The sequence below is a fragment of the Chrysochloris asiatica genome, unplaced genomic scaffold, assembly GCF_000296735.1.
Source record: "Chrysochloris asiatica unplaced genomic scaffold, ChrAsi1.0 scaffold00089, whole genome shotgun sequence".
Lineage (NCBI taxonomy): Eukaryota > Metazoa > Chordata > Mammalia > Afrosoricida > Chrysochloridae > Chrysochloris > Chrysochloris asiatica.
The window spans coordinates 8,623,949-8,635,077 of NW_006408607.1; the positions used below are offsets into that span (position 1 = coordinate 8,623,949).

An 11,129-nucleotide genomic window follows, 5' to 3' on the forward strand; every position below is an offset into this window, starting at 1 on the left:
CATTGAGTTGTTTCCAACTCATAGTGACCCTGTTTAGGGTTTTCTTGCATTTAGCAGAGCAGGAGCAGTTCTTATTTTACGTTTCCACAGAGAGTCAACTTAGGGTTAATATCAGTTAACTAAACTAGTATCTAAGGGTCAGAGCTCTATGTTAGGTCATTGATGAAGTAAGAGCTAATTTATTGTAATATATAAGAAACTGTATTGCACGTTCCAGACGATTGACCTATTCTTGTTGTGAAGTGCCGTCTAGTCTATTCCGACCCATAGCAACCCTGTATAGGGTTTCCAAGGAGTAGCTGGTGAGCTTGAACCATTAGCAAATCATTGTTTTGTTTTCTTTCTATGACAATAAAACATTGTTTCATTTTATTTTTAGTTACTGATAATGTTGTAGGAACTCTGGTGGCACAATGATTAAGTGCTTGGCTGATAACCAAAAGGTCACAGGTTCAAACTAACTAACTGACGCATGAAAGAAAAAGATGTAGCAGCCTACTTCTCTAAAAGATTCCAGCCTTCAAAATCCTCTGGGCGGTTCTAGCCTCTTCTAAAACATCTGTGAGCCGAAATTGACCCCATGGCTCTAGATTGTCCTTAAGCTTTTTACTGTGGTTTCTGTACTCCATAAAGCTCTCCACTTGATGCATGTGTCCTCATTCCTTACCGAGTACATATGCTGAGCACATAATCCGAAAAACTGGATTATATGAAGGATGTGGCATCAGGATTGGAGGAAGAATCATTAACAACCTGAGATGTTCTCACCCACTCAGGTAGCCTCACTGCACCTCTGAGCTCTTAATGGATCAACTCCATCTTGCTGTTTTCTTGTCACTATATCACATTATTACCTTCCTTAAATTTAGGCTGTTGATAGTCTTGCTAATCATTCATACATGCATCCACCATGCATTCACTCATCTATTATGCAAACATTTACCAAGCATCTACTTTTGCCATGTACCATGGTAGGCTTTGGGACTGTGTAGGTAAGACGTAGTTTTTGCCTCCAGTTTGCTCAGTGTCAGCGTAAAGCATACAGGAAGAGTGCCTGTGGAGAAGATGAAGAGAAGCGTTTTGTAAAAGGGACAGTTAGTAGTTCTCTACCTGCTGAGGTTTTATAGAAACCTCATGGGGGTTCTTGTGATTTCTTTATACCCAGAGAAGAAATGAACTCATCTCTTCTGAAATCAATTATAGTGGGTCAGAGAACAGTCTTCAGAGTCATGCATATTTGGGGTTGAATTTATACCATTTATTAATTAAGGAGCTCTGGTAGCGTAGTGGTTACGAATCGGGCTGTGAACCTCATGGTCAGCAGTTTGAAACTACCAGCTATTCCTTGGGAGAAAGATGAGGCTTTCTGCTCCTGTAAAGATTTACAGCCTCGGAAACCCTGTACAGGATCGCAATGAGTCGGAACTGACTCCACGGCACATAACAACAACAACATTTACTAATTATATATCCTTGGTCAAGTTACTTACCCTCTTAGAAACTTGGCTTTCTCATTTATAAAGTGGATATATTATAATTAAGCTTTTGGCATAGGACCTGGCACATAACACATGCTTGTTTGAATGTTTCATTGTTATTGCTAGTCTTGGTGTTTATGACATCATACTTAGTCCTTTAGAAGTCTTAATTGACTATTGGGTTACTTGAATTTGCAGTCCAAAGTGATTTTGTTTCCTTATTTCACCTCTGCCTTTTCCCTTCCCCTGCTTCATAAATGAATACTAATAAAATGGTTCAGCCTTCTTACATCAACCCTAAATCTACCCACAGTGACATCTCACTTTCCACTTAGGACTTCAGTTTGCTTTGTTTGGTTTTGAAACAGTTTAAATATTAGAATGTATAGGTACAGATGTTTTAGATACATGTAAATAAAAGTGACAGACTGTCAATTGACAAGAATTTGTTACGGCTGCTATTGATGCCAGGAGTCCCTAGTGTGATGCCTTAGAGTAAGCGCTGGACTGACCTCAAGGTCAGCAGTTCAAACCCACCAGCCACTCCTTGAAAACCCTATACAGGGGCTCTATGAATTATAAATGACTTGATGGCATTTAACAACAATTGATATCAAGTCATTTATAATTTTATTGTTCTTTGTAAAAATATTATAAAATACCAAAGGCTAATTAGGAATTATAAAAGACTCTGAAATTGATAAGTTTCTAAATCATTGTAAGAAAGCAACCTTAGAAAACAAAACTGAATATAGCAAGTAAGCTATTAGCATACCAGCATCTTTCTACAACTAAACTTGTACTGGAAGGCTTCGAATAAGTGTAATATAGTATTAAATCACACGCTGATAAACTCTTGGCAGTTTTCACTAATCTGTGGAATTTTATGAATGTGTTCATGAAATATTTGTGTATATGTTATAAATATTTTCATTTAATGTATATGTGTTTTTTAAATGAACAGGATAGCAGTGCATGAACCATCATTTATGAGCTCTCAGCTGAAAATCAGTGACCGGAGTCACAGACAGAAACTTCAACTCAAGGCGCTGGATGTGGTTTTGTTTGGACCTCTAACACGTTAGTATTCTGTTTTACTCGAAAGATAATAATCACATCATCTATGTGTCGTTTAAACAAGGGAAAAGTAAGAAAGGTAGTATACCACTAGGAAAAATCTACTAGCTGTGAAAAACATCAATTAGCATCATAAAATGAAAGATTTTTAGGATAAGATGGTCTGTCATTGAAGCATGGGCTATGAAAATGGCAAAACTGGTGCTTAATGTAAACAAAAAAACTAAAAATGATTACTTGATAATTTCAAAATGTAAAACTTTAAAGCAGTCAGAATGTTGATGTGATAATTGCTGTTCACTGAAGAATCCTTTTAAGAATTGGAGCAGAAACCATCTTGATGACACGAAGTAATAGATCCTGACTCGATTTCATTGTCACCAAGAAAAGTATTGTTTAGATGAGAAGCAAACGCCCACTGAAACGCTAGAAAGCAGCAGACTTTCCTAGCAGAAGGTGGAGAATGTGATGTGATTGTTCTTCAGATTGTTTGGAGGAGGATCACTTAACGAAGTGTTATATCATATTTGTAAGGAAAATAAGCCTTGTATTTCTTTACTTTGATGGGAATATTTCCCCCTCCCCCAGGAGGGACACTTAATATGCTTATTTTATTTTATCTCAAATTTCAGAAAGCTCTGGGGGAAAGTGTTTGAAGAATACACATTTTAGAAGGAATGGTATTTTTCAGAAGCCAGAAAGGAATAAAAACAATTAATGCTAAAAACTAATGAGGAAACGAATGCTTATGCAGCCTGAACTCTTGGACTTAGGAGAGTTCTGGGCTCTCTAGCATCTTGGAGGTGACCCTGCTGTAAACAGGTTATGGGAGTCATGGGATGGATTCCTTGGCTTTACTGGTGGTGCTTTTTTGGCTAGGGCTGAAGGAGCAGCTGGTGAGACAGCTGGGAGCCCCTCCCCTGGAAGAGTTGGTGGGGATGCATTGTTGGTGGAAATGACTAGCCCTAGGAAACAGCCCACTACTGAAATGCCGGGCATTGCACAGAAATGAGCCCTTTCCAAACTGTTTCCTTGTCCTAAGCTTCTGACTGTATTCACTGGCAGATTGTCTTTTAGGAGATTTTGATTATTTTCATTTGAATGATTAGTAATTAAAGTATGGATTTTGGTCAGGAATATTTTATTAACCTGAGGGGGAGGAACCTTTTTTTAAGTTAAAAAGGAGAGAGACAATTGGACAGGGGAACAGTCGCTCTGGAGTCTCGGGACAGCTCTGCTTTTTTGGGCCTGACAAACTTTCTGCCTTGAACAGGTTGCAGTCTTAGAACTTTTCTGTTGCTTGTTTTCATGGAAAACATTTGAGTTTTCCTTTTTTGGCAAACTTGCACCTGACACAAGTCTGGTTTTCCCAGATTTTACTGCCTTACCAAGTCATTTGGAGAAAAATCAAGCTAGTCTCAAAGAATGTTGAAGGCAAATGTTTTAATAAGTAAGCTGGTTAAGAAGTTAATGATGCATTACTTTTTAAATGCATTTGTCATAGAATTATTACTTGAGCGAGTGCCCCCCCCCCAATTGGAACACCTCCATTATTTAAAAAAAACAGCATTGTCAAATGAGCAAAGATAGATTTTGAAGTTTTCACATAACTCTTTTCCAGTATGGTGCTGATTATAGAGTTCAGGACTGACTCATCCTTTTCCGTGGTGATTTCTGGTAGTTTTCTGGACTCAGATGTGAACCAGAGCCCAAGCTAAACCTCTCAGTCTGAGGCAGAAGAAAAAACAAAATCTTTGGAGAGGCTTGGCTTTCTTCAGGGCTTGTCCTCACTGTGGGTGAGGGTGTGCCCTCTAGAAATCAGGAACACTGAGGGTTTCTGACACCCAGCTAATGTAGTTATGTGACCCCAGCCTTGTAAGCATAGGGGCTTGTTTTTAGAGCTGGTCCTTTCATCAAACATGCAAAGCACTTTCTTGGGGGAGGTGAGGGGACTGGCCATTTAGGCAATTTTTCACTGCAATCTCTAGCTTTTCGAAGCATTAAAGACGTTCACTGTGTAGTACTGGTTGACATCGTGGCTCCCATTTAGAGAGCACCCTAAAGATTAGCAGGTCTTGAAGAGCAAGGGTAAATAAGCATCCAGTCATAGTGATCCGTGTTTGTTGTCATTGCTATCTGTCGACATTGGCTTCTTAGCTTAGAAACAATTCTAGGGTTAGCATCATGCCTGAAAGGCTGGGGAGGAGGTGCCCCGCTCTTTCTTCTAGTAACCCAGACATCTCTAGCATGTAGCCACTGGAAATATAACACACACTCAAGACTATTTTAGCCCAGGGCTTCTGAACCTCCGCAAGATTGGGGATAGCTAATTATTTGTTAGGCGTGGTGGGGTGGCAGCATCCGCAGGGTTCTATGCATTGTAGGGTGTTTACCGACATCCTTGACCTCTGCTTGCTAGATACCAGTCACACCTCTTCTCTCCCAGTGCGACAACCAAAAATTGTCACTGGCCCACTGGGGGTGAGGGAGATAGTTACCCACATTGAGAAGCACTGATTGACGGACATAGTTAGTTATGTAGCTGCATGCTTGTGGAAATGCAAATGATTGGGTTTTTTATAGCATGGCAGCTGTCTTCACTTGACGGAGGGAAGGGGGTTGGAATGATAAAATTGTTCTCTTAGGACTCCTCTCATCCCACACAGCACCACAAGACTGGAGATGCTGTTGCATTTTCAAAGGTCCCAGGACTTTGGGTATTACTTCCTATGCCACTAGCCTGGACATGGTGCATCCCTGTGAGTTTATTTCTGCCCTCCTGACCAGTCGCTGGAGAAGGAGATCATGTTTGGTAAGGTGGAGGGTCAGAGAAAAAGAGGAAAACCCCCAATGAGATGGATTGGCCAGGTGGCGGCATCAGTGGACTCCAGTGTGGCAACAGTAGTGAGGTTGGCCTAGGATCGGGCTGTGTTTCAGTCTGCTGTGCATAGGGTCGCTATGAGTCGGTGCTGACTCGATGACACCTAACAACAACAATGGCTCTGTAAAGGAGCTCTGGTAGTGTAGTGGTTATGAGTTGGGCTGCTACCTCAAGTGTAGCAGTTCAAAACTACCAGCCGTTCCGTGGGAGAAAGATGAGGCTTTCTGCTCCCATAAAGATTTACAGCCTCGGAAACCCTATACAGGGTTGCTATGAGTCGGAATCGACTCCCCCGGCGTACTACCACTACCACCACCACATGGCTTGGTAGGAGTCCTGGTGTGGCACTGTGGGTTAATGCGCTGGACTGCAAAGTCAGTTTGAACTACAAGGTCGGTGGTTCAAGCTCACCAGCCTTTCCTCAAGAACCCTATACAGGGTTGCTCTGGGTCGGAGCCAACTCAGTGGTTCTTAACAACAGCAACAGTGGCTCTGTAAGATAAAGCACTTGACCCTAAGGTCAGTTTGAACTGCCATGTTGCTGGTTCAAACTCACCAGCTGCTCCTTGGAACTCTCTACAGGGTCATTATGAGTCAGAACTGACTTGATGACATTTAATGGCAACAATAATAAACCTAGTAAGAGTTCTTGGCATGGCACTGTAGGGTAAGCACTGGACTGCTAACCACAAAGTCAATGGCTCACACTCATCATCCACTCCTAAGAAACCCATTTAGGATTGCTGTGAGTTGGAAACAACGTGACAACATTTAACAACAACAACATCATAGACCTAACAAGGAGTCCTGGTGTGGTGCTGTATAACAAGCTAACTGAAAGGTCCTTGGTTGAAATCCACCAACAGCTCCTAGGGGAACCCTATGCAGGGTTGCTGTGAGTCAGAACCAGTTTAATGGCACTAACAACAACAGGCCTAGTAAAGGAGCCCTAGTGTCGAGCTGCAGGGTAAGCACCTGACTGCTAACTACAGAATCCTCAGTTCAAACCTATCAGCCACTCTGCAGGATAAACATGAGACTTCCTGTTTCTGTAAAGATTTGCATCCTCAGAACCTTACATATGAGGGTTGCTGTGAGTCCAAATTGACTCGGAGGTAGACAGTGTGTTCATTGTATCAGGTAGTTATAATGAGCGTGTTGATTATTTGCAGAAGTTATTTTTAAAAGACCATAGCTTGTGTATAGGAGGAAGATCTTTACAGATTTTTTTAGTTTTAGTTTTTAGATATCTGTAGCGTAGTGGTTATGAATTGGGCTGCTAACCTCAAGGTCAGCAGTTTGAAACTACCAGCTGTTCTGTGGGAGAAAGATGAGGCTTTCTGCTCCCTTAAGATTTGCATCCTTGGAAACCCTGTGCAGGGTCACTATGAGATGGAACCGACTCCATGGTACTTAACAACAACAAAAACTACCCCCCAAAAAAAAAAAAAAAATCACCTTTGCAAGTTGAGGTTCAATGTACCATTATGCTCAAAGACTAATTTATCCATATGTGTTCCTCTTTGTAGGCCCACCTCCTAACTGGATGAAGGATTTTATCCTCACAGTTTCTATAGTAATTGGTGTTGGAGGGTGCTGGTTTGCTTATACACAGAATAAGACATCAAAAGAACACGTGGCAAAAATGATGAAAGACTTAGAGAGTCTGCAAACTGCAGAGCAGAGTCTAATGGACCTACAAGAAAGGTGAGTCAAAACAGGTGTCATTTTTGTTGTCTCTAGGAAAATACAGTTCCTAAGAATGCAATCAGGACATGTGCTTACACATTTAGATTTAGGTGAGTACATGTGGCCTGAATGTCTGCCCATTTCTTTTCGTATTTTAACAAAAGTATCAATGTGTTATCATTTCAGATTTATTAGAAATGCATATGCTTGGCAATAGATAGATAGAAAGAAGACCACTGGAAATAATCAAATATAGGTAGAATTATGTGAGTAGTTGAATTGTATTTTTTAGTTTGAATTCAAATCATTATGCATTTCATGCATCTGTTTGCTGAAGAGTGTTTCTCTACTGTCCCTGTGCTCTGAATCACAGATAACCAGAAGTATGACGTGGTAGGCTGCCTGATACTTTTATTATCTTGACTTAACGGTTAATATTTTTAAAATGCTGTGGATTCAGTAAAATAATGAAGTCTGGAAACCTTTGTGAGAAATGTTCATTTTTATTGTTGTGTAAGGCTTGAAAAGGCACAGGAAGAAAACAGAAATGTTGCCGTAGAAAAGCAAAATCTAGAGCGCAAAATGATGGATGAGATCAATTACGCCAAAGAGGAGGCCTGCAGGCTGAGAGAGCTGAGGGAGGGAGCTGAATGTGAACTGAGCAGACGCCAGTACGCAGAGCAGGAATTGGAACAGGTATTTACACTAAAACAAAACCCAAAACTTGTTAGGATATATGTAGTTCCACTCTGAAGAACCCCGCCTGTTTGTGTGTAGTCGTCTATGTGTAGTTCCATTTTATACGGTTAATAAGAAGCATTTGTTCATATAATTAGCATTGGTCAAAGTCTGTGTGCTAATACAACAAAATAGTAATTACAAAATAAAGTAACCATCATGTTCACACATTCATGTTTTGAATCTTATCCTGAGTCGTGCTGATCATCTTGAGCAAATTTAAAGTATTTATTTTAATATATTATCGTTAGTATGTGTGCATTTCCAACTGTCTCCTAGTAAAATAAAGTGTATCTAATGTTGAAATGCTCTGCAAAGGTAAAAGATCTCTACTGAGCATCCAGTTGAATCCTATTAAATATTTTAGAACAGGATTTGCCATCTAGAAGATGCTTCTTCCATTCAGTTTCGTTTGAGACTGAATGTGGTATTCTCTGCAGAGGGTGGAGGTGGGGGCTGGAAACACTTTCCTAATCCGTGTGACAAATTACCATAAATTTAGTGGCTGAAAGCAATACAAATGTATTCTTACAGTTCGAAAAGAGTCTACAGTCAGTGCCAGGCTGTGTGTCCTTCTTGAGACTTTAAGGGAGAGACTGTTTTCTTGCCTTTTCTAGCACATTGACTGCCTGCATTCCTTAGCGCTAAGCTCCTTCTTCCGTCTTCAAAGTACATCACCTCGACTTTCATCCCACCTCCTTCTTCTTTGACCCTTTTTACAGATAGTGAGTTTGAAGAAAGAAAGGAGGATTTAGAAGACTTGCTCAAAATTAGAATCTGACTTGGTCTTAAAGCAAGGGTAGAACCTAGATAGTCTGCTTTTAACCTTCTCAAATGTTAAATACTGCTTTACTTTTAACCTTTTCAATCAAATGTTAAATGGGAAATTTCATATATTATGTCATGAGTGAAGTTCAATTTCAAGTCATGGGAAAATGCACAACGATTATTACTACTCACTTCAGGATGGTCATTTTTGGCAGGAAATCCTGAATGAATGAATGTAGCCATTTCTTTTGTTAAGTATTAACTCCTCTATCTTATTCCTGGTTACCTGTTTTTTACCTTCTTCCTTGTAAGGAGTTTGTTCTTTTAAATTGATTCTGAGACATATTTTTCAGACATGCCTCATTTACCTGATAAATTCTTATCTGCACGAACCCCGGAGTTACACTGCCCACCCCCATCCCCTATTAAACCGTGTTCAAGAATTTGATCTTAGCCCTGTACTTCTCAGGGAACTCCCTACTGTTCCCACCAAAACATCAAGCTTCTGGTTTGTTCTCAGTACTAAAGAGCTTGTTATCTATTTTTGTAAACTTGGCAGTTAAGAAAAAGCCAATCAGAAAGCAGTAGTGGGAAATTCTTCTATGGAGATAGAGCAATAGGAGTATGTTACAGATGACTGGCTCACTGTGAGAGAGAGGACGCAATATGAAAAGGACTCAAGAATCGCAAACATTCTAATCCGAGGATTCTGGCATAGTGACCTCGCACGCCTCAGTAGGCCCTGAGGTTGTTACCCTGATAATCATGACACAGTACAAGCTGCATGTCCCAAGGCACCCAGACATGGAGGGAAGTGGATAATGTATTTTAGAAAGAACTCTCGTTCTCTCCCAACGTGATCACAGTGATAACAAACACAATTTTCTGAGTGCTTTTTGTATGACAGAAATGTATGTTTTGCACGTTGCAAGTGGTATGCTCATAAATTTTATCCTCACAGTATACAGATATTATCCTCATTTCTAGATGAAATATGTAGAGACATTAACCAGCTTGTCTGAGGTCCACAGATTTTACATGACAGAAGCAAGATTTTTGTGTGTCTTATTCTAAAGTCCATGTTTTTCTGATACCACTAATAAAAGTTTTGTTTGTATACCAGCACCAAGAAATCCAAAAAGCAAATTGGGAAACAATTTGATTTACAGTAGCATCTAAGAGACTAAAATACCTAGGAGTAATTCTAACCAGAGATATGAAAGACTTAATACAGTGAAAAGTTAAATACTGCTAAAAGATATTAAAGAAGACTTCAGTAAATAAAAACGATGTTGCATGTTTATAGGTTGGAAGATTGAAATTGTTAAGATGTCAGTACTACTCACAGCAATCAGCAGAATCAATGTGATCTCTATTAAAATGCCAACAACTGATTTTACAGAAATAAAAAAACCAATCCTCAATGTTATAGAAAGGCAAGAGGTTTCAAATAGTTAAAACGATTCTAAAAGAGAAGAACAAAGTAGGAAGACTCCTGGTTTTGTAACTCACCACTTGTCTGTCATTTTGTCATACTGTGATGGCTTGTGTGTTGCTGTGACTCTGGAAGCTATGTCACAGATACGTTAAATACCAGCAGGGTCACCCAAGGTGGACAGTCTTCAGCTGAGCTTCCAGACCAAGACAGCCTAGGAAGGAGAAGCAGACTCCTAATGACTATTTCGTCACTGAAAACATTATGAATAACAGTGGAACACTGCCAACACCAGGGTATTGACTACTGCAACATGATGAAAAGCACCAGGATATTTTCAGATATACCGGAAGATGAGCCTCTCAGGTTGGAAGACACCCGAAATATGACTGGGAAAGAGCTGCCTCCTCAAAGTAGAGTTGACCGTGATAACACAAATGGAGTAAAAGCCTTTGAAAGGACCTTCATTTGCTGATGGTACACAACTCACAATGAAAAGAAACAGCTGCAAATACCCATTAATAATTGAAACATGGAATGTACGAAGTATGATTCTAGGAAAATAGGAAATTGTCAAAAATGAAATGGAATGCATCAACATCAGTATTCTAGGCATTAGTGAGCTGAAATGGACTGGCATTAGCCATTTTGAAGCTGACAATCACATGGTTTACTATCCTGGAATGACGAATTTAAGAGGAATGGTGTCGCATTCATCATTAAAAAGAACACATCAGGATCTGTTTTGAAGTACAATACTGTGTGATAGGATAATATCCATATGCCTACAAGGAAGACCTGTTAGTACCACTATTATTAAGACTTGCACACCAACTACTAAAGCCAGTGATGATGAAATTGAAGAATTCTACCAACTTCTCCAATCTGAAATTGATCAAACATGCATGTAAGATGTATTGGTAACTACTGGTGATTGGAATACAAAGATAGGAGACAAATAGTAAGGATCAGTAGTCAGAAAATAGGGCCTTGGTGATAGAAATGATGCTGGAGATCTCTTGATAGAATTTATCAAGACCAATGACTTCTTCATTGCAAATAC

General features: G+C 39.8%; 1 protein-coding gene across 2 annotated transcripts in view; it reads left to right on the forward strand.

Annotated features, from left to right (window-relative positions):
• The window catches only part of STIM2 (stromal interaction molecule 2), a 245,284-nt gene that overhangs the window by 210,986 nt on the left and 23,169 nt on the right, over positions 1-11,129 (forward strand). For both annotated transcript variants that reach the window (XM_006866310.1, XM_006866311.1), the window contains exons 5-7: positions 2,443-2,558; positions 6,966-7,143; positions 7,644-7,821. In XM_006866310.1, coding sequence (XP_006866372.1) covers positions 2,443-2,558; positions 6,966-7,143; positions 7,644-7,821 — 472 coding nt within the window. The remainder of the gene's footprint in view (positions 1-2,442; positions 2,559-6,965; positions 7,144-7,643; positions 7,822-11,129) is intronic.